Raw genomic sequence first — 25022 nt, 5'->3', positions numbered from 1 at the left:
ATTTTCAAGAACCTTTAAATAGTATTTTTCCTTTCATATTTGAAAAGGATACACAGATTATTTTTAATTGTATAAAAATTGTATGTTACTGACAACCTGTAATCTGGATCTTTTAAACGTTTCTTTGGCCATCAATAAAAATATTTCTGGCTATACTAAGCCTTGCCTATCACTCAGCAGGTATTCTTTAATTATTTGTGCAATGAATTAATAAGTGAGTGACCTAGGAACTGTTTCTAATGCTTGATGTGACACTCTACCGCATATCCACCATCTTTAAGATGCCCTAAATGAGAGCGATTGATCAAGAAGCCATACTCTGCTGTGCCCATAGCTGCTGGCCAGCAGTGAGGTGAATGGAGTGATTGATGAAGAGTCCCAGGGGTGGTGAGGGTTGAAAAAAAGAGCTGCCGTTCAAGATTGCATGGCAGTTTCTACTTCTGGCAAAGCAGTGCTCTAGTATAGGTCATGAAAAGCCTCCCAGTAAGAGCACCAAGACACATGGGACAAAACGTATTTTTAAAAATTATTTTAAGTACAGAACTTAGCTTGAAAGAAAGGAAAATCTTCATGTGCCAAAAGTAGGGCAGCCACCAAAAACCAGAGCATGAAGGATGTGAGCTGACACTATAGCTGCCCAGGAACAGGTGAGGGTGCTGATCCCAGTTACACTGGGACTTAGGTTCAGCACCCAAGAGGTAGAAGATTAGACCTTGGGCAAATGTAAGACAGAGAGTATGAGCTGAGACCTCCACATAAACTGGGAACCTTCCGAAGGCTGTGCCTTCATTGAAAAGTCAACCAGGAAAAAAATGTTCATCAGCAAAGGAGATAACCAGGAGGTCTCTAATGGGCTCTGGAAAGTAAAAAAATTATTTCACATGTGAATGTGAGACCCCAAGTGTACACCTCACAAGTACCAGAGCTTGAATATATATTACCTATATTATTACAGAGAAGTACTGCTGTATAATGAATATCATTGTATACATTTTAAATTATGCTAAACCAAGCAACACATTTTAGATACATGTACAACTGTATATCTATAAAATAGTAAGACAAGGATAAATTTTTTAAAAAGATTAAGTAGTTCCATCTGGGAGATAGAAGAAGATGTAATTGAAGAGACGTCTGCAAAGACTTAGGTGCTATCAGTCAGATTCTATTTTTTGTTTTATTTTTTTATTCTGGCAAAATACATATATAAAATTTGCCATTGTAACCATTTTAAGTGTACAGTTCAGTGATATTAAGTACACTCATATTGTTGTGCAGTCATCACCCCCATCCATCTCCAGAACTCTTTTTGTCCTGCAAAACTGAAAATCTATACCGATTAAATAATAACCCCCCATTACCAGCTCCCCCATCCCTGGAACCACCATGCTTCTTTGTCTCTATGATTTTGACTACTCTAAGTATCTCATAAAAGTGGAATCATATAGTATTTGACTTCTGGTGACTGGTTTATTTCACTTATCATGATGTCTTCAAGGTTCATCTATGTTGCAGCATGTCAGAATTTCTTTCCATTTTAAGGCTGACTAACAAGGTGGTACTTCATTCTGTCACTTTGCTATTTGTTTTTTGTATACCTTATAGCTTTTTGCCTCTTGTTTCCTTCATTATTGTCTTCTTTTGTGTTTAGTTATTTTTTTGTAGTAAAATGTTCAAGCTCCTATCTCTTTCCTTTTGTGTATATTCTATATCTATTTTCTTTGTGGTTACCATGGGGGTTAAAATTAACCTCCTAAGATTATAGCATTCTAATTTGGATTTACACTAGTTTAACTTAAATAACATACACAAACTCTGCTCCTGTACACTTCCATCCCCACTCCTTTCAGTGCTTGATGTCCCAAAATTACATCTTTAAACATTGTGCATCTAAAAACATAAACTAATATTTTTTTAAATACATTAGTCTCTTAAATTATGTAGAAAATAAAATATGGAGTTACAAACTAAAGTTATAATAATACTAACTTTTAGACTAATAATTGCTTTTTAAAAAAGTATTAATCTCTTAAATCAGGAGAAGATGAAAAGTGGGGTTACAAGCTGTTGTTACAATAATACTAGCCTTTATACTTGCCCATGTATTTACCTTCATTGAGACCTTTATTTCTTCCTGTGGCTTCAAGTTACTGTCTAGTGTCCTTTTGTTTCAACCTGCAGCACTCCCCTGAGAATTTCTTACAGGGCAGGTCTAGGGGTAATGAACTTCCTCAGCTTTTGCTTATCTGGGGATGTCTTATTTTCTCCCTCACTTTTGAAGGGCTGTTTGCTGGATATAGGATTCTTGGTTGACAGGGTTTTTTTGAGGACTTTGGACATATCAGCCTCCTGACTTCTGGCCTCCAAAGTTTCTGATGAGAAATCTGCAAATAATCTTATTGAGGTTCCCTTGTATGTGGCATGTTGCCTCTCTCTTACTGCTTTCAAGATTTTGTCTTTGGTTTTCCACAGTTTACAATGTGTCTCAGTGTGGGTCTTTTTGAGTCGATCCTATTGGTGTTCGTTGAGCTTCTTAGATGTTTATATTACTGTGTTTTCTCAAATTTGGGACGTTTTCAGCCATTATATCTTCAAATATTTTCTCTGCCTCTTTCCCACTTTTCCTCTTAGGACTCCTATGATGTGTATGTTGGTCCACTTGATGGTGTCTCACAGGACCCTTATGCACTGTTTGCTTTTCTTCAATCTCTTTTCTTCTGTTCCTCAGCCTCAATAATTTCCATTGTCCTATCTTCAAGTTTGTTGATTCTTTCTTCTGCTCATTGAAATCTGCCTTTGAATCCCTCTAGTGATTTTTCATTTTAGCTACTATACCTTTCATCTCCAGAATTTCGTTTTGGTTTCTTTTAAGTTTTCTATCTCTTTTTTGATATTTCCATGCTATTTGTGTATCATTTTCTTGACTGTCTCCACAGCTTCCTTTACTTCTTTGAGCATCTTTAGAACCATTATTTCAATGTCTTTGTCTAGTAAATCTGTCATCAGATCTTGTTACAGGGACAGTTTCTGTTGGTTTATTTTTTCCTTCAAATGGGCCATACTGTCCTATTTCTTTTTATGTCTTGTGGCTTTTTTGTTGAAAACTGGGCATTTGAATCTAATAATTTGGTACTCAAGAATCAGATTCTTTCCCTTCCTCAGGATTTTTTTGTTTTTGCTTTTGTTTTTTTGTGTTTTTTTTTTTTTTTTTTTTTTTTCTTTTTGCGGTATGCGGGCCTCTCACTGTTGTGGCTTCTCCCGTTGCGGAGCACAGGCTCCGGATGCGCAGGCCCAGCGGCCATGGCTCACGGGCCCAGCCGCTCCGCGGCATATGGGATCCTCCCAGACCGGGGCACGAACCCGTATCCCCTGCATCGGCAGGCGGACTCTCAACCAGTGCGCCACCAGGGAGGCCCTTTGCTTTTGTTTTTGATTGTTGTATATTGTGTCTGTGCCAAGGATCAGTCTGAGGTGTAAACTTTAGATCTTCTCATTTTTTTTCTGAACCTGTGCTTTTCCTTGTGCATGCATGGTGAATTTCTAATTTTTCCCATATATGTGGTTTTAAAGGTACTAGTCATTAACATCTGGTTCCCAAAAGAGGAAAAAAGAAAAACGAAAGTGGAGTGGAAAGGGCACAAGCCCTTTAAGTCTCCTGAAAGTCACTTCAGCCAGTGGGGGCAGGGTTCACAACAATGGGGGGAGGTGCAACAACAATGGTCACCCACCTCTTTGTCTGCACTTCTGTGATCAGAAGCAACAATTAGCAGTCGGACCACAGGTCTCCAATATTTGAAGAACAGGGTCCTCTTCACCCACCCAGGCTTCTGCAAGCTGTGTGCAAGCTGATCCTGGAATACATGCACAGCTGCCTTCTCTGGGGCTTGGGGGAGAGGGATGGGTAGCTACTACCCTACTAAGAGCTGAAATTGACCATGATTAACTTCAATCCAAGCCTTTCCCTGAAAGTTGCAAACCTTCATCAAACTCCAGAGTTCCAAAATAATTACATCACACAGATTCTACCGGTGCCATTGTTGTCAAGGTGGGAATAGAGATTCCTGGTGCTTCCTTCTCCACCGTCTTCCCAGAATCAGGTCTGTTTGTTAAGCTATAGAGTTTATTTAATTCTTATTTACAAACCACAGGTACACGTGTTTTATACATATATATAAATATACATATATATATTCTTTGTCTGAAATACCTTTAAGTGACAAAAAATAGAACGAGGTTAAGATAAATAAAATTTAATTCTAAAAACTAGGTTTAAAAAAGACTAGGTAACAATAACATAACAGATATGGAAGAAGAGGTGATCATAGTAAAACATATTACTTGTATTTTTTTAAAAAAGAAAGTAGAAATATTGTTTAATTCAATACCATGTTAAGTAAGGTACAGACGTTAAAATGTAAATGTAAGCACTAAAAGTTTAGAAATAGGGTACATAGCCAAGAGGGGAACTAAAGAAACTCAATCAATGAACTTGAAGGCAGATATGAAGGGGAAAAAAGTGAGAAAAAAGTATGGTAGACAGAAAGCACTAAACACAAAGATAACTGTAATTCAAAAAGTCAGTCACTATAATAAATATAAACATACTGAACTCACTAAACAATACTCAAACTCTCAATTCGGATATTTTAAAAATCTATGCATGGCCTATTTACGAGAGTCACAGCAAAAAACATGAAGGTAGTGAAAAACTGTACATAATGAGATGGAAAAAGATAGACCAGGAAAAGAATATAGGTCAAAATTGATGTCACAGCAAAAAATCTTTTTTTTTCAGGATAATGAGGATAAACTACAAAATGATATGAAGGAAAATTCACATCTCTTAACTTGTATGCTGATATAAAACTGAAAAATATGTGAAGCAAAAATTGCTAGAATTGTAAGGAAAAATAAGAAGTCAAATATTTGGTGAGAGACTTTTAACTCACCTGTCTCATGGGGAGATAGATCAAAGGAACAGTTAGTAAGACACAATTAATAAGTTTAAGCTAATGCACAGAAATAGCAGGAAACAAAGTGAACAGTCAGAGCACTGGCTGAGAGAAGGTATTGTCAGCCTAGACACATGTCAAAAGGTTAGTCTCCAATATGTAAACAGTGTCTACAAATAACTAATGAAAGATCAAACAGCCATATAGATAAATGGACAATGAACAACAACAGGCAGTGCACAGAGGAGAAGGCCCAAGTGGCAAATGAATCTGTGGTTAAATATCAGACTCATTGTTTTGGGATGAATTGTGTCCAATCAAAATTAATATGTTGAAGCTCCCAGAGCCTCAGCATGTGACTGTATTTGAAGATAGGGTCTTTGAAGAAGTAATTCAAGTTAAATTAGGTCATCAATGTGGACCCTAATCCATCTGACTGATGTCTTTATAAGAAGAAGAAATTTGGACACAGACACACACAGAGGGACAATCATGTGAGGACACATGGAGAAGACAGCCATCTTCAAGCCCAAGAGAAAGGGGCCTTAGGTTGACACTTTGATCTCAGACTTCCAACCCTGCTGAATTGTCAGAGAGTAAATTTGTTATGGTATCCCTGCAAACTAACACACTCAATCAAATACTGTTGGTAGGAACATTTTGGTGCATGTATTTTGGTGTATATAGGTGAACATTTTTGCTGGGTATATACAGAGGAAAGAAATTGCTGGATTATGTACAGCCTGTGTAGATACTACCAAATAGTTTTCCAAAGTGTTTGGCAAGTTTACACTCCCGTCAGTAGTGTATGACAGTCAGGGCTGATACACAGCCAGCAACTCATGGTATTGTCTGTAGTTCTTATTTTAGCCATTTTGTTGAGTGTGATGAGAAACCACATTTTCACTTTGATTTGCACTTCTCTAATGAGGCTGAACTCTTTATATATTTTGTATATATACCAGTTGTATATCCCCCCTTTTGTTGAAGCACCTCTTCAAATCTCTTGCACATTTTTCTTTCACTTTAAATGGATGAACTTAATCTAATGTATCCGCTTTTGAATAGGTATATTCATATGGTTCATAATATAAAAGGGTATATAGTGAAAATTCCCTCTTCTAGTTCTGAAACCAGGCCATCTAGTGATCCTGCCCAGATCACAGTTGTCAGTCTTATAAATATAATTCCAGAGATCTTTTAAGTATGTATAAATAACACATATTTTATGAAAATATATGTTATTTATAAAATGTTCTTCCACTTTTTACACAAATGGTTTAGTACACTAAACATGGTTGTGTATATTGCTATTTTGGTAACAGTTTCATTGAGATATAAATTCACATGCTATAAAAGTCACCCTTTTTAAATGCATAATTAAGTAGTTTTTAATTCATTCACAGAGTTGTATGACCATCACCACCATCTAATTTTAGGGCATTTCCATCACCCCTCAAAGAAACCTTATACACATTAGCAGTCAGTCTTTATTTCCTATACCCCCCAGTCCCTAGAAACTACTAATCTACTTTTTGTCTCTATGGACTTGCCTATTCTGTAAAAATGGAATCCATGCAATATATGGCCTTTGTGACTAATTTCTTTCATTTAGCATAATACGTCAAGTTTCACCCATATTGTAACATGTATCAGTACTTCATTCCTTTTTATGGCTGATTAATCTTCTGTTGTGTAGATTTACTACATTTAGTTTATCCATTCATCTGCTGATGAATGTTTTGGTTGTTTCAATTTTTGCCTATCATAAATAATGCTACTATGAACATTCGCGCACAAGTTTCTGTGTGGATGGACGTATGTTTTCAGTTCTCTTGGGTATATATCTAGGAGTGGAAGTGCTGGGTTATATGGTTATTCTTTATTTAACATTTTGAAGAACTGCCAGACTGTTATTCCCAGTGGATATACCATTTTGCATTCCCAGCAGCAACTTATGAAGGTTCTCCTTATCCTTGTCAATACGTGCTATTGTCCATCTTTTTTTGAGCCACTCTAAAGAGCGTGAAATTGTATCTTGTTGTGATTTTGATTTAAATGCCCCAATAACTAATGATGTTGAATGTCATTTCATCTACTTATTGGCCATTTGTATATCTTCTTATAGGAGATACGTCTATTCAAATATTTTGCCCAGTTTTAAATTGGATTGTCTTTTCATTGTTGAGTTGAAAGAGTTCTTTATTCTAAATAAATGTTCTTTATAACATACATGATTTGCAAATAATTTCTATTCTGTGGGCTGTCTTTTCACTTTCTTGATAGTGTGCTTCCGATGACATCCAATGTATCTAGTTTGTTGTTGTTCTTGTGACTTGTGCTTTTGGTGTAGTATCTAAGAAATCTTTGCCTAATTCAATAATCAAGCTATGGAGCTCTGCACCTATGTTTTTTTTATTAGTTTTAAAATTTTAGCTTTACATTTAGGTCTGTGATCTATTTTGAGTTAATTTTTGTGTATGGTGGCAGGTGAGGGTTCAGCCTCATTCTTTTGCATGCGGGATATTCAGTTGTTCCAGCACCATTTGCTGAAAAGACTTCTTTCCCCTATTGAATTATCTTAGCATTCTTATCACAATCAATTGATCATAAAAGTAAAGATTTATTTCTGGACTCTCAGTTCTGTTACATTGATCTATATGTCTCTCCTTATGCCAGTACTGTACTGTCTCAGTTACTGTAGCTTTATAATAAGTTTGAAAATGTTAGAGTAAATCCCCTCACTTTGTTCTTTTTAAAGATTGTTTTGGTTATTATGTGTTTTTTGTTTCCATGTGAATTTTAGTGTCAGCTTGCAATTTCTGCAAAAGCTGCAGTTGGAATATTGATAGGGATTGTGTTGAATTTGTAGATGAACTTGGGGAATATTGCTATTTAGTTTTTTGATCCATGAACATTTTCACTTCTTTATGTCTTGTTTAATTTCTTTCACTGATGTTTTGTAGTATTCTATGTAAAAGTCTTGTACTTATTTTGTTAAGTTTTTCCCTAAATGTTTTAATAATTTTTATTTTAAATGGAATTGTATTCTTAACTTCATTTTCAGGTTGTTTATTGCTAGTATATACAGAAATACATTTGATTTTTTTTTTTGGTCTATTGATTCTCCTTCCTGTGACCTTACTGAATGTACTTATTAGTTCTAAAAAGTTTTTTATAATAGATTTCTTAAAATTTTCTATATACAATTATCAGGTAATTTTTGAATGGAGATAGTTTTACTTCCTTTCTAATCTAGTTACCTTTTATTTCTTTTTCTTTTCTAATTGTCCTGACTAGAGCTTCCAGGACAACATTCAGTTTCAGTGGTGAGAGCTGATCCTTGTCATATTCCTGATCTTAAGGGGAAAGCGTTCAGTCTTTCCCTATTAAGCCTGATTTGACTGTGTTTTTTTCATAAATGACCCTAATCAGGTTGAGGAATTTCCCTTCTCTTCCTAGTTTGTTGACTGTTTTTATCATGAAAGGGCACTGAATTTTGTCAAATTCTTCTTCTGCAGCTATTGACCTGATCATGTAGGTTTTGTCTTTTACTCCATTCATATGGTATTAACATTGATTTTTGTATATTAAGCCAACATTACAATTCTACCATAATTGTTATATGTATAAAAACTTGTTATGTGTGTATATATATGTATATACCTATATATACATATATAACAAGATATATTATAATTTATAATGTTATATATATAATGATATATATGTAACAAGATATGTGTGTGTGTGTGTGTATATCTATCTATCTACATCTATCTATCTATCTATCTATCTATATATATCTGCCTGAATGACTGACTCTTTATCATTTTAAAATATATTTCTTGGGGCTTCCCTGGTGGTGCAGTGGTTGAGAGTCCGCCTGCCGATGCAGGGGACACGGGTTCACGCCCCAGTCTGGGAAGATCCCACATGCCGTGGAGCGGCTGGGCCCATGAGCCATGGCCACTGAGCCTGTGCGTCCGGAGCCTGTGCTCCGCAACGGGAGAGGCCACAGCAGTGAGAGGCACGCGTACCGCAAAAAAAAAAAAAAAAAAAAATATATATATATATATATATATATATATTTCTTTGTCTCTAGAAACAGTTTTTATCTTAAAGTTTATTTTGTCTGATATGGTATAGTCACTACAGCTATCTTTTGATTACTGTTTGTATGTTTATTTTACTTTAAGCCTAATTATTTCTTTGAATCTAAAATGTGTCTCTTGTAAATAGCATATAATTGGATCATTTTTTAAAACAATACATTCTGCCAATCTCTGTAATTTAGTTGTATTGTTTAGAGTGTTTACGTTAATGTAATTTTCGATAAGGTGGTATTTACATGTACCACTTTCCTATTTTTTTCTATATGTCTTATGTTTTTTTCCCTTCTATTCCTCCACTACTGCTGTCCTTTGTGTAAAACAAATATTTTCTGGCATACTCTTTTAATTTCCTTGTTTCTTTTAACATATCTTTGAGTTGTTTTCTTATTTGTTGCCCTGCGGATAACAGTTAATATTTTAAGTTAAAACAATCTCATTTGGATGTGGGTGTGTGTGTGTGCGTTGGCAAGTTTTATTTTGATATAATTTCAAAATTACAAAAATTGCAAAAATATTACCAAGATACTTATATGCTTTAAACATATCCCCAGTTGTTAACATTATGCCCCATTTTTATTCCATGTGTTTTTTGAGAACTGAAGTTCTTGATTTTAACAAATCCAATTTATCAATGCATTCTTGTTTAGAAGAATATCTTGCATATCCTGTTTAGAAGCCTCTGTCTATCCTAAAGTCATGAAGATCTTCTCCCATGTTTTTTTCTAGAAGTTTCAGTTTACATTACACATTGAGATCTACAATCCATCTTAAATTGATAGATGTGTATGATATGTGGTCTTTGTCAGAATTCATTTTTCTCCACATAGATATACAACTGATGCAGAAACATTTACTGAAAAACTTTCCATTTGCCACTGGTTAAAATGTCCCTCTTCCTTTTAAAAAATAAATCAAGTGTATGATGTTAAGTAAGCTACCTCTCAAGGTGCCTGTTTGGACCTTAGTAAAATAGGTATAATTGTGTATTCCTTTGTAGTTACTGTAAGGACTATAAGAGTAAGGATGTGATACACCTGTATCACTCAGTATGTTTAACATCAGGATGTTAACTTTATTCATTTAGCCACTCATTCTTATAACCAGCTCCCCCTAAGGCCTCGTATGTGCTACCCACTGTGCTAGTTGCTTAGTTCACTTTACGTAATCCCACATAGAGAGGGACATAATTTCTGTTGTTTACTTATGTATCCAAAGCACCTAGACCAGTGTCCAGCATATGGTTGGTGCTCAATACATGCCTGTTTAATAAATTATCTTGTGCATGTGAGCACAAGAAGAAATATGTAAATAGCCTCATTGCAGCATCACTTGTAACAAGGGAAAAGTAAAAACAATTGTGCTGAAATTTATCTCTCAGTAGGAAATAGATAAATAAACTTTATAAATATAAAATATATACATGGTAATATGATATAGGATACTATATTAAAATGATTCAAATAATGTGTTATAAATGGGTCAATCATCATAGTTTCCAAATACATGAAACAAAATTTGGTAGTGCTGAAAGGAGACATAAAAAAACCCACAGCTATAGTTGGGGACTTCTTAGCAATTGATGGAACTTCTAGACAGAAAGTCAGCAAAGATATAAAAGAATGAACACCACCAAAACCAAGAGTACCTAACTGACATTTACAGAACATTTCACCAAATAACAGCAGAAAGTACTTTTTTTTTTTTTTTTTCAAGTTTCCATGGAACAGTCACAAAGATTTACCTGGCTCCTGGTTCATAAAACAAACCTCAACAAATTTTTAAAAATGAAATCATGACAGAGTATATGCTATGACCATAATGGAACCAAACTAGACCTCAATAACAGAAGGACAACAGGAAAACCTCCAGATACTTGTAAATTAAACACAAATTTCTAATAATCCTTGGATTAAAAAAGAAGCCTCAAAAGAAATAAAAATACATACAAGTAAATGAAAATGAAAACACAGCATATCAAAATTTGTAGGATTCAGCTAAAGCTGTGATGAGAGGGAAATTTATAGCTCTCAATGCTTACCTTAGAAAAGGGGAAAGGTCTCAAATTAATCTATTCTTGATCTCAAAAAACTAAAAAACAAAGAGAAAAATAAACCTGAAGCAAGCAAAAAGAAGGAAACAATAGAGTAGAATCAATGAAATTGAAAAGAGGAAAGCAATAGAAAAAAAATCAATTGGAACAACAAGCTGGTTCTTCAAAAAAAATTGATAAAACTCTAGCAAGACTGAAAACTATAAACTGAGAGAACATACAAATTAAGAAAATCAGGAATGAAACAGAAGCTATCACTACAGTCTCTGCAGCCATTAAAAGGATAATAAAGGAATACTGTGAACAACTTTATACTCATAAATTTGACAACTTAGAAGAAATGGAACAATTCCTCAAAATCCACAAGCTACCAAAACTTAACCAAGAAAAAATTAACTTAATTCTATCTTTTTTATATAAATTGAATTTATAATTTAAAAGCTCCTGAAAAAATGGAGTTCCATGTCCAGATAGTTTCACAGGAGACTTATAACAAATATTTAAAGAATTAAATTTAAATAATTTTATACAGTCTCTTCCAGGAAGCAGAAGAGAAGTGAACACTTCCCAATTCAATTTGTGAACTTGTATTACCCTGATACCAAAGGCAGATGAAGACAGTGCATTGTCTCTTCGTTTTGTTTGTGGTTTCCTTTGCTGTGCAAAAGCTTTTGAGTTTAATTAGGTCCCATTTGTTTATTTTTGTTTTTATTTCCATTACTCTGGGAGACAGATCAAAAATGATATTGCTGTGATTTATGTCAAAGAGTGTTCTGGCTTATGTTTTCCTTTAAGAGTTTTATCGTATCCAGTCTTATATTTAGGTCTTTAATCCATTTTAAGTTTATTTTTGTGTATGGTGTTAACAAATGTCCTAGTTTCATTTTTTTTACATGCAGCTGTCCAGATTTCCCAGAAGCATTTATTGAACAGACTGTTTTCTCCATTGTATAGTCTTGCCTCCTGTGTCGTAGATTAATTGACCATAGGTGCATGGGTTTATTTCTTTCTGGGCTTTCTATCATGTTCCACTGATCTATATTTCTGTTTTTTTGTGCCAGTACCATACTGTTTTTTTTTTAATGGCATGATAGTTTATATGAAAAGTCACTCATAATCTACAAAATGACAACTAGAACAAATGAATTTAACAAAGTTACAGTTTCCAAGTTTTTTTTAATTAATTAATTTATTTTATTTTATTTTTAACATCTTTATTGGAGTATAATTGCTTTACAATGGTGTGTCAGCCTCTGCTTTATAACAAAGTGAATCAGTTATACATATACATATGTTACCATATCTCTTCCCTCTTGCATCTCCCTCCCTCCCACCCTCCCTATCCCACCCCTCTAGGTGGTCACAAAGCACCGAGCTGATCTCCCTGTGCTGTGTGGCTGCTTCCCACTAGCTATCTATTTTACGTTTGGTAGTGTATATATGTCCATACCACCCTCTCACTTTGTCCCAGCTTACCCTTCCCCCTCCCCATATCCTCAAGTCCATTCTCTAGTAGGTTTGTGTTTTTATTCTTGTCTTAACCCTAGGTTCTTCATGACATTTTTTTTCTTAGATTCCATATATATGGTTAGCATACGGTATTTGTCTTTCTCTTTCTGACTTACTTCACTCTGTATGATGGACTCTAGGTCCATCCACCTCACGACAAATAACTCAGTTTCGTTTCTTTTTATGCTGAGTAATATTCCATTGTATATATGTGCCACATCTTCTTCTTTTTTTTTTTTTGATTTTTGATTTTTGATTTTTTTATTTTTTTAAACTTTTTGCTTTATAACAAATTTAATCAGTTATACATATACATGTTTCCATATCCCCTCCCTTTTGCGTCTCCCTCCCACCCTCCCTATCCAACCCCTCCAGGCAGTCACAAAGCACCGAGCTGATCTCCCTGTGCCATGCGGCTGCTTCCCACTAGCTATCTACCTTACGTTTGGTAGTGTATATATGTCCATGCCGCTCTTTCACTTTGTCACAGCTTACCCTTCCCCCTCCCCATATCCTCAAGTCCATTCTCTAGTAGGTCTGTGTCTTTATTCCTGTCTTACCCCTATGTTTTTCATGACATTTTTTTTCTTAAATTCCATATATATGTGTTAGCATACAGTATTTGTCTTTCTCTTTCTGACTTACTTCACTCTGTATGACAGACTCTAGGTCTATCCACCTCATTACAAATAGCTCAATTTCATTTCTTTTTATGGCTGAGTAATATTCCATTGTATATATGTGCCACATCTTCTTTACCCATTCATCCGATGATGGACACTTAGGTTGTTTCCATCTCCGGCCACATCTTCTTTATCCATTCATCTGATGATGGACACTTAGGTTGCTTCCATCTCCTGGCTATTGTAAATAGAGCTGCAATGAACATTTTGGTACATGACTCTTTTTGAATTATGGTTTTCTCAGGGTATATGCCCAGTAGTGGGATTGCTGGGTCATATGGTAATTCTATTTGTAGTTTTTTAAGAAACCTCCATACTGTTCTCCATAGTGGCTGTACCAATTCACATTCCCACCAGCAGTGCAATAGTGTTCCCTTTTCTACACACCCTCTCCAGCATTTGTTGTTTCTAGATTTTTCGATGATGGCCATTCTGACTGGTGTTAGATGATATCTCATTGTAGTTTTGATTTGCATTTCTCTAATGATTAATGATGTTGAGCATTCTTTCATGTGTCTGTTGGCAATCTGTGTATCTTCTTTGGAGAAATGTCTATTTAGGTCTTCTGCCCATTTTTGGATTGGGTTGTTTGTTTTTTTGTTATTGAGCTGCATTAGCTGCTTGTAAATTTTTGAGGTTAAGCCTTTGTCAGTTGCTTCATTTGCAAATATTTTCACCCATTCTGAGGGTTGTCTTTTGGTCTTATTTATGGTTTCTTTTGCTATGCAAAAGCTTTGAAGTTTCATTAGGTCCCATTTGTTTATTTTTGTTTTTATTTCTGTTTCTCTAGGAGGTGGGTCAAAAAGGATCTTAGAGGAAAACATAGACAGAACACTCTATGACATAAATCACAGCAAGATCCTTTTTGACCCACCTCCATACTGTTTTGATTAGTGTAGCTTTGTAGTATAGTCTGAAGTCAAGGAGCCTGATTCCTCCAGCTCCATTTTGCTTTCTCAAGATTGCTTTGTGGGACTTCCCTGGTGGTTCAGTGGTTAAGAATCCACCTGCCAATGCAGGGGACACGGTTTCGAGCCCTAGTCCAGGAAGATCCCACCTGCCATGGAATAGCTAAACCCATGTCCACAACTACTGAGCCTACACTCTATAGAGCCTGTGAGCTACAACAACTGAGCTCATGTGCCACAACTACTCAAGCCCACGCACCTAGAGCCCATGATCCGCAACAAGAGAAGCCACCACAATGAGAAGCCCGTGCACTGCAACAACGAGTAGCCCCTGCTCGCCGCAACTAGAGAAACCCCTCATGCAGTGATGAAGACCCAACGCAGCCAAAAATAAATAAATAAATGTATTTTTTTTAAAAAAAAGATTGCTTTGGCTATTCGAGGTCTTTTGTGTCTCCATACAAATTTTAAGATTTTTTGATCTAGTTCTATGAGAAATGCCATTGGTAATTTGATAGGGATTGTACTGTATCTGTAGATTACCTTGGGTAGAATAGTCATTTTAACAATATTGATTCTTCCAATCCAAAAACATGGTATATCTTTCCAACTGTTTGTGTTGTCTTCGATTTCTTTCATCAGCGTCTTATAGTTTTTGGAGTACAGGTCTTTTGTCTCCTTAGTTAAACTTATTCCTAGTTATTTTGTTCTTCTTGATGCGATGGTAAATGGGATTGTTTCTTCAATTTCTCTTTCTGATCTTTCTTTGTTAGTGTATAGAAATACAACAGATTTCTGTGTATTAATTTTGTATCCTGCAACTTTACCAAATTCATTGATGAGCTCCAGTAGTTTTCTGGTAGCATCTTTAGGATTCTCTATGTATAATATCATGTCATCTGCAGACAGTGACAGTTTTACTTACTCTTTTCAAATTCGTATTCCTTTTATTTCTTTTTTTCTCTGATTACTGTGGCTAGGACTTCCAAAACTATGTTGAATAAAAATGACAAAAGTGGAAATCCTTGTCTTGTTCTTGATCTTAGAGGAAATCCTTTCAGCTTTTCGCCATTGAGTATGATGTTAGCTGTAGGTTTTTCATATATCTTTATTATGTTGAGATATGTTCCCTCTATGCCCACTGTCTGGAGAGTTTCTATCATAAATGGGTATTGAATTTTGTCAAAAGGTTTTTCTGCCTCTATTGAGATCAACACATGGTTTTTATTCTTCAATATGTTGATGTGATGTATCACACTGATTAGTTTACGGACAACCCACAGAATGGGAGAAAATATTTGCAAACAATGTGACCAACAAGGGATTAGTCTCCAAAATTTACAACCAGCTCATGTGGCTCAGTATCCAAAAACCAAGCAACCCAATCCAAAAATTGGCAGAAAACCTAAATAGACATTTCTCCAAAGAAGATATACAGATTGTCAAGGGGCACATGAAAAGATGCTCAACATCACTAATTATTAGAGAAATGCAAATCAAAACTACAATGAGATATCACCTCATACCAGTCAGAATGGCCATCATTAAAAAGTCTACAAAAAATAAATGCTGAAGAGGGTGTGGAGAAAAGGGAACCCTCCTACACTGTTGATGAGAATGTAAACTGGTACAGCCACTATGGAGAATAATATGGAGGTTCCTCAAAAACTAAAAATTATTATATGATCCAGCAATCCCACTCCTGAGCATATATGTAGAGAAAAACGTGGTTCAAAAGGATACATGCGCTTCAGTATTCATTGCAGCACTGTTTACAGTAGCCAAGACATGGAAGCAACCTAAATGTTCACCAAGATGTGGTACATATATACAGTGGAATATTACCCAGCCATTAAAAAGAATGAAATAATGCCATTTTCAGCAACATGGATGGACCTGGAGATTATCATACTAAGTGAAGTAAGTCAGACAAAGGCAAATATCATATGATGTCACTTATATGAGGAATCTAAAAAAAATATGATGATACAAGTGACCTTATTTCCAAAAGAAAAACAGACTCACAGACTTAGAGATTGAATTTATGGTTACTGGGGGGAAGGGTGGAAGGGAGGGATAGATTGGCAGTTTGGGATTGACATGTACACACTGCTATATTTAAAACAGATAACCAACAAAAACCTACTGTATAAATAAGTAAATAAATAATTTTTTAAAAGACAGTGCAGTGAAAGAAAACTATAGACCAATATCTCTCATGAATATTGGACTGTGCATAGGAAACACTCCACAAGTGTGAATTACCATTATTTGCTTCCTATTTCTTACTCCATGCCTCCTCTTTTTAAAGAATGCAAATTATACATTTCTTTTGGAATTCAGCCCAAGGGGAGATGTTTGGCTCCATCTCATTCAATCAGACAGTGAGAGTGGGTTGTGTGTTCTGCATTGCCTTTGTTGCTCTGTCCTGTGAAGGAGGTTGAACCATGCTCACAATCAGTTTGTCCATGTGAACAAAACATTCACCTCTCCCTTGTTCCACATCTTTCCTCTCCATCACATCCATCAGTCTTACTTTGTTAGGCAAAAGTTTTAGAAGTAAGCAGAAGCGAGCACAGATTTAATCTATAAATTAAACTATTAAGCAACAAAAACAGTGTCCTGCACTGACACAGAGAGATGACACTTTAGGGTCTGCAAATCCCACCATGTAGCTGGCAGGTGGGGAGGGCCGTGGACTTGCATCTTGCCTTTGCATCATCCCACAATTTCTTCTGCCCTAAACTACCTTGGCCCAGGGAGCTGGATGGCATTTGAGAGTCTCCCCTTGATGGTACTTGGCTTACAGGTGGCAGATGGAAACTCACCAGTAATCTCCTGGGACAGAGACACGGCCAGAATCAGCCTAGTGTGAGAACAGTGAGGACTAGCGTGTTCGAATGGCTTGATGACTTTTGTGGCTGAAGTCAAATTAAAAAATTTAAAAACAGCTTATTACTGTGAATGTTATTAAAGGCATATGTATCAAGCACAGTTCAGGTTTGATAAGCTCCTTTTTATTTGTCTGATATGAGCTAACGGAAGGCCCAGCCTCCCATTATTGGATTTCTTAGTCTAGAGGGTATTTCTAGCTCCTCTCTTGCTGGATATTAAGTCTCTGAGAATCACTGGAAGTAAGCATGGTGGGTGAGCCCCCCTCTCTATCTGCTCCCCCTCGAAGATCAAACTGGACAGAAAATGGTCTTAGGAGACGCTCGGCTCCTCGTCCTTGCGGGTGGACAGGTTAAGGACAGAGGAGATGAATGTTGGAGACACGTGGCTTGTCCTGCTGCCAGGGCTTCCAGAATGACCATCCCACGGAGTCATCTCTGGGCAGTTGACTCCTTTTGCCTCAGGAAAGGTAGAGAAAGGCATTTGTTTCCAGTGGTCAAGTGGCATTGTGCTGCTGGAAGACTAAGAAGGTTTAGGATTTCCTGCAGAAGGTCCCTTTCCTTTCCATGCCTCCCCAGCCATTAATAACACACCGTTGGTTGAAGAGACCAGGTACTGGGCAAGGTGAGATGAAGTGAGAGGGAGCGCTGGAGATGCTCTAACTGGACATTTGAGGCAGATCATTCTTTGTCATGGGGCCATCCTGTTCATTGTAGGATGTTTAGCAGCATCCTTGGCCTCTAATCACTAGATGCCAGTAGCATCCCTTCCAGTGTGACAACCAAAAATGTCTCTGGATGTCATCAGATGTCCCCACTGGAACACTGGTTGGAAACCACTGCTCTAAACTGGGAAGGGGATGATGGATAAGAGTAGAGAGTTGGGATTAGGGAGCGTTGTGAGGGAGCAGGTAGGGGTGAGAGAGTGACAACAATGAGTGTCTTTGGGACTGTTAAGTCCATGGCCAAGGGCAAAAGATGGAAAAGCAGCAATGGATCATCAGGGGGCACTTGTCCTGGCACAGGACATCAAACTCCAGACCCCTTATGATTATCCCAAACTCAGGTGACCAACTGGGGCAACTTCTCCTGCTGAATCCCAGCTTCTGGCACAGGGCTGGCTGCGTAGTAGAAGCCTACTGAGTGTTTGTTGGTGTGTGCATTAGCTCATATTTGTGAAGTAGTCCCTGAGGCCATTCACCAGCATTTCTTTTATTAAGAAAGCTCATCTGTGAGCATGACGCCCAGACCACTTTGCTGTTGCCCCATGTAGCATTGCTTTTACGGAATTGGACTTTGATGCATTCAGTCTATCTTGAGGAACATCACACAAAAATCCCGTTAAACTTGCAACTCTGTTCAGAGCTATTTTATATAGCTCATTGATCACCACGCTATGGAATGCCATCTTTTTTTTTTTTTTTTTTTTTTTTTTTTGCGGTACACGGGCCTCTCACTGTTGTGGCCTCTCCCTCCGCGGAGCACAGGCTCCGGACGTGCAGGCCCAGCGGCCATGGCCCACGGGCCCAGCCGCTCCATGGCACGTGGGATCCTCCCAGACCGGGGCACAAACCCGCGTCCCCTGCACCGGCCGGCGAACTCTCAACCACCGCCCCACCAGGGAAGCCCTGGAATGCCATCTTGATAAGAATCCAGTGGGAGAAAGTTCCCTCTGGCTTCTGCACCAGCAATAAACATATGAAACATAAAAATAAACAATTGATTTGTTTTTTCACTTTGACCCTTGATTCATGAAGCTGGTCATGATTCTCACTTTGCTGTGGTTGCTGGGAAGGTTAGAAATGCATTGATGGCCTACTTCAGGCAAGTTCTTCGGGCATGGATTGGGGTATTTTTGCCTGCATCCATTTTCTTGTATTCCTTTATTATTCTTTGATTTGGTCTGTGGCTTACTTATTTTTAATTGTATTATGTTATATGTATTTTGCAAGTCACTTTTAATCCGTCTTGGAATAGGTAGGAAATTAATACATTTTTTTAAAAACCCAAAGGATGTTGGATTCTTCATGTTGGCCTATGTCAATGTCCAGGTCAGGACTGATGCCATCCCAGCTCCTGACCTTCTTTGATCTTGCATATTGAGCCTAATTATCCACATTTCTCCATGGGCAGCATTACTGCAGTCAAGTGCATGTTTTTCATTTGTGATCTCCATCATTTCCATGACAATATACAACAGCATCATGAGAACATAATTATAATTCCAGTCCAATAAGAAGCAAAAGAGGCAATGGCACTGAGCTGTGGAACAGCACAAAACTACAGAGAGATCAATGCAAGGTCATTCTCTGTTCTCCGATAATAACATTGAGTCTCCTGGAGAATGTAGGGTCCATGGCCCAGGGTGACGATGCATCTGCAGCGAGGAAAAGCCATAATCTGAGTTATTGCCTAAATTATTGCTATCTTTGCATTTTGGATTTTCTCTTTAGAATTCATTCTGGTCTGCAAGTTTCTCCCCTGAAAATTCATGTTGCTCCTCCAAAAAGTTCTGATGGAATACTGAATGAGATGCCCTTTGACAGTTTAGCTGTGAATTGAGGTTGCAAGAACTCACTGGTCATTAACATAGCGTTTCAATAGTCCATCAACTATTAGAATACAAATTGAGCATCTGTAGGAGTATATTACAGCTGATTCCTGTCATTTCTTTCTGAGCATCTAAACCCTTATCTCCAGTAGCAAATACGTGGAAAGATGCATCAGATGACTCTTTCAATTCCAAGTGACAGAAACACAGTGTTAAGTAGCTTAAATCAAAAAGTACAGTCATTGCCCATGTAAATAGGAAGTTCAGGGACAGACCACTCTTCCGCCCAGGCTGGAGCCCTCACCTCCAGCAGGGCTCCTCTCTGCTTTCAGCCCTTCAGCCCTGCTTGACTCTCTGCAGCTTCACTCTACAGATGGGTCTTATCTTCATTTTGGGCCACAGGACCTAGACAGCCTCAGTTGCAACTTCTAGTCGAGCACACCTAGAGCAAGGTCCTCATCCACACACTGACCCCAGGAGCACTCTGAGGGGGCCTGAAGAAACAACACCAGTGGCCAGAAGATGCGCGTAAACTTTCTAGTCATATTGTCATCCTTTGTTGAGAGGGAGAAGCAGGAATCATCAGACGGCTCCAGCACGTGTGCCTTAAGTGAGGGGGGAGAGTCCCAGGTGAATCGTAAGTGGGGGAATGGAGGGCGTTTAGATACCAGACTTGCTACAAGCAAATGATGTCTCTTGTACACTTCTTTTTTTTTTTAAAAGAAGATTTTGGGGGTAGGAGTTTATTAATTAATTTATTTATTTTTGCTATGTTGGGTCTTCATTTCTGTGCGAGGGCTTTCTCTAGTTGTGGCGAGTGGGGGCCACTCTTCATTGCGGTGTGCAGGCCTCTCACTATCGCAGCCTCTCTTGTTGCGGAGCACAGGCTCCAGACCCGCGGGCTCAGTAATTGTGGCTCACGGGGGGACCAGTTGCTCCGCGGCATATGGGATCCTCCCAGACCAGTGCTCGAACCAGTGTCCCCTGCATTGGCAGGCAGATTCTCAACCACTGCGCCACCAGGGAAGCCCCACTCTTCTTGAACATAGACAAAACAAAGTCACTTCATCATACAAAGCCAGTATTACCATGATACCAAAACAGGGTCAGGACAAAGGTAGGAAAATATAAGCCAGTGTCACTTGGAACGTCTGATGCAAAAATCCTAAATGAATAAACCTGAACCCAGTTAAAAAAAAAAAATATATATATATATATATATATATATATACACATATATATATAGTATGTGTTATATATAATATACTTATATATATTTATTGTACATTATTATATTATATATATTATATAAGTTATAAATTTAAAATATATATTATAAATATATACTTATATATTTATTTATTATTATATATGTTATATATAATACACAGATACACATATATATGTGTATATATATATATATATACATAGATATACATATATATATGTGTGTTTATCAAGTAAGGTTTAGTCTAGAAATGCAAAGACAGTTTAATGTTAAAAAAAATAAAACCTTTGAACCCATCCGATAAAAATTCTTAGCAGTCTAGAAAGCAACTTTCTTAACTGGGTAAGTGATATCCATCAAATATCTACAGCAAACAATTTACTTAATGGAGAAACATTTTACTAAATTTCAGAACAAGATAAAAATGCCCAGCATCACCTCTTATAATCAATGTTTTACTGGAGGTCCTGGGTAGTAAAATAAAACAAGAAAAAGTAAACAGCATAAGGATTGCAAGAGTATAAACATGGCAGTTTTTTGTAGAATACATAATCATCTTCATATAAGTGGAAAAAATATAAGAAAGGTATTAGAACTAATAACTAAGAGGTCAGCCAAGCTGCTAGATTTAAGATAAACATAAGCAATTCTGGAGTGTACTTTCCCCTAGCAATGACCATTTAGTACACCTTACTTTAAAAGATTATCTTCACAATAGCAATAAAATTTATTTTAAAATATCAGAATACTCTGCTCAATGTTATGTGGCAGGCTGGATGGGAAGGGAGTCTGGGGGAGAATGGATACATGTATGTGTATGGCTGAGTCGCTTCTCTGTGCACCTGAAACTATCACAATGTTGTTAATCAGCTATACTCCAATATAAAATAAAAAGTTAAAGTAGTCATAAAAAAATGCATACATGCCAGGCCCTTAAGTAGAAAATTATAAAACTTTATTGACAAACATAAAAAGAAGACCAGAATAAATAGATATTTCATGTTCATGGAAAGGTTGGAAAGTTCCAGCATCATAAAAGTGCTAATTCTCTTTAACTTGTAAATTAAACATAGTTCCAACAAAAGTCAGAGTTTTTCAAGAAACCAGATACATTTGTTCTAAAATCCCCATGAAAGAGAAAAGGTTAACACAGATGGCTATGACCATGTTGAAAGACAGATTGAAGCGTGGCTTTTACAGTGTTCGCTAAGGAGGCCCTTGGTTACCTGCTCCATGCTCCAGTGTATCAAGAGCATCTTTTTTTGATTCTCTCCATCCTCGCATGGGCCCAGATAGTCCACCCAGAGAAAATAGGGTCTGGAAAAGGCCAGTGCCTCCAGGCTGGGAGCCTACCTTGGGCAAGGCTCCTGGGCAAGCTTTATTTTTTAACCTCTGCACGAGCATCCAACTTCTGCAATGCATCAATTGGAGCAGTGGTCACACACCAGACAGCTTATACTTGTCCTGAAGCAAATATAAAGTCCAGCTGGTGCCCTCCAGGTGGCCCTGGACAGCCCCACAAGCCCCTGGACTACCTCTTTCCTGCCTGGTCAGGCAGCCACTGCTCCAGCCCTGAAGTGATCCTGAAAGAGAATGGAAGAAGCTGGTCTGCATCATCACCCTTGGATTGTCAGTGGCTAAGATGCTGAAACTGGGGGGATGGGAGGTGCTGTCCCCAAGACCCTACTGAGTCCTGGACTCCCAGCACCAGAAGGTTCATGCTGTTCTGTCTGGGTCACAGTCCCTGTGTGTACCAGACCCAGGGTACCCTTCATCTACAAAGACCTCTCCACCCACCTCAGTTGCTGGAGAGATGACTTCCTCCCTCCACATGCCCACTGCACCCCGGAGAGATTTCTAGAGCCCCTGTACCCCTGCATGACCACTGACTTGACTTAGCCCTTCTCTCCTAGGGGACTGTGTGCCCCTTCAGAGTGAGGACAATTGCTTTGTCCCAGTGTCCCCAGTACACCACCCAACGCCTGTCACAGGACAGGTACTCTGTAAACATCTGGTAAATTAACAGTTTGGGGTCACAATATATCACCCTCCTTCTCCTTGCTTTGATTCTGATCCATATAAACAGCAGGTGAGATATACAAGGAGAACTGTGACTCTTGGGCAGCCATTTCTTCTCTCTCTGGATCCCAATCTCTGTAATACAGGGCTGGTGGGACTAGGTGGCATTTAAGGTTCCTTCCACCCCTGGAATCCGTCATCCCATAAGCACATGGTCTGTCACCTCTCCTGTGGCCGAATCAGTCTCCCTCCTCAGGGCCGCATGCCCGGGTCAGGGAAACACAGCAAGTACGTGTTACAGCAGCATCTCCGCAGTGTGTGGTTGTAAGAGCTCGAAGAGAGTGGGGGGTCTGAGTCTTGTTTTCACCCTGACAGTGGCTCACGGAGGCCCTTCTTCCCTCTTCTGTCGAACGAGGGGAATGGCCTGGCTGGCCCTGGTCTAATAGTCAAGGATCTGAGACACAGATCTAAGCATCCAGGACAACATCCTGTCATTCTGTGATGCCCTTATTACAGTTCATGGTTCTGTATGGAATGTGACGACATTTTATGACGTGATTCTAGTTTACAATTGTTTGACGCCATTCTCAGGGTCTTTATGTTGGTGCTTCAGCCCTTAAAAGTGCAACTTCTGTTGCTTTGGGGGGAAAATACACTCAAAACCTTAGTGGCTCAAAATACAACCATTTCATTATCTCATGTTCTGTAAGTTGACTGGGCTCATCGGGGCGGCTCTGCTGCTCCATGTGATGTCAGCTGGGACTGCAGCAGAATATCCAGATTCCCAGGGTGGCTCACTCTCACGGCTACTGGTTGGCGCTGGCTGTCACTGAGTGCTCAGCTGGGGCTCTTGAACAGAGCGCCTTGGTTTTCCTTCTCGTGGCCTCTCCATAGGGCTTGGGCTCTGGCCGGGTTCTGAGAAGCAACGTGAGTAGAAACTGCCAGTTCCCTTAAAGCCTGGATGTGTCTTACCAGAGCATCACTGCCTCCAAGGGCTGCAGAAACAAGATCCTTGTGGGGAGCGGCATGTGTGGGGAGGACAGGGGAATGAGTGGCGAAGGGGCTGCAGCTTTGGAGACCAGCTACTTAAGTCCTGACAACATCTAATTAAAACATATACTAAAAACAAAGTAACTGTTGGAGTCCAGTATTGGTTCAAGTGCCATTTGTCAGCCAGAGGACTGGTGCTCTGTCATAGAACACTGTAACTTGGGCAGCATCAGTGCCTCTCTGAGCCTCAGTTTGCTCTTCTGTAAAATGGGGGCATCGGTCTTGAGGGCATCGGAGTCATCTCCATCCCTAACTTTCTCTGTCCCTCGGTGCTCCTAGGTACTCCTTCCAGGACGAGGAGGACATGTTCATGGTGGTGGACCTACTGCTGGGAGGGGACCTACGTTATCACCTGCAACAGAATGTACATTTCACAGAGGGGGCCGTGAAGCTCTACATCTGCGAGCTGGCCCTGGCCCTGGAGTATCTGCAGAGGTATCACATCATCCACAGGTAACCAGGCTGCTGGAGGGATGCTGGGGGGTAGGGTGTGATGGGAGGAGTCTGCAGCCATTGAGAGTATTTTCTCACTGACATTCTTTAGAAGTGGCAGTACATGGAGATCATAAAAAGCAGGACAGCTTTATTGCTTTTACCTTCTCTACCTACTCCCTTGTCACATGCATCGAGGTGGAACACTCCCACTGCCTGTGTAACCTCCTCTCTTGGTACCCCACTGCTTAGAGACGTGGCTGGTGGTTGGCCTTTGCTTCTCCATTCTGATGTGTCTTTGGGAGGCTGGAATGTTCTGTCCCTCTAGCATCAGGTTAGAAAAGTCACAGTGGCCTGAGATGGGAATGCAAGGGATTCTCCTCTATTCCTTTCCTTACTTTGAAATCAGTGCTGTGTATCATGGAGGATTTCTTCCTCTTGGGAAGCTTCAGTGCTGGCTCTGGGCTTTGGATATAAGCTCTGAGTTTCTGCTGCTTCCTCAGGGCCTTTGCTTCTCCCCGCCTGTGCACAGCACCACCACATCCAACCTGGTGAGCAAGGCAAGTTTGACTGCAGGGGCAGGAGACCAGCAAGAGGCTTCAGAAAGCAATGGTTTCATTAATAAAGTCTTCTC

At 38.7% G+C, this 25022-nt stretch overlaps 1 protein-coding gene across 2 annotated transcripts in view; it reads left to right on the top strand.

Moving 5' to 3' along the window:
• The window catches only part of STK32B (serine/threonine kinase 32B), a gene marked incomplete at its 3' end in the record, with an annotated part of 355734 nt that overhangs the window by 207903 nt on the left and 122809 nt on the right, over positions 1-25022 (top strand). For both annotated transcript variants that reach the window (XM_082629843.1, XM_082629842.1), the window contains exon 4: positions 24236-24409. In XM_082629843.1, the coding sequence (XP_082485969.1) occupies positions 24236-24409 (174 nt within the window). The remainder of the gene's footprint in view (positions 1-24235; positions 24410-25022) is intronic.

This window comes from Mesoplodon mirus, assembly GCF_964341445.2.
Source record: "Mesoplodon mirus genome assembly, chromosome: 2".
In the NCBI taxonomy this organism is placed as follows: domain Eukaryota; kingdom Metazoa; phylum Chordata; class Mammalia; order Artiodactyla; family Ziphiidae; genus Mesoplodon; species Mesoplodon mirus.
Note: the sequence above shows the minus strand (reverse complement) of the source record. Positions and strands in the feature narration are given on the sequence as shown.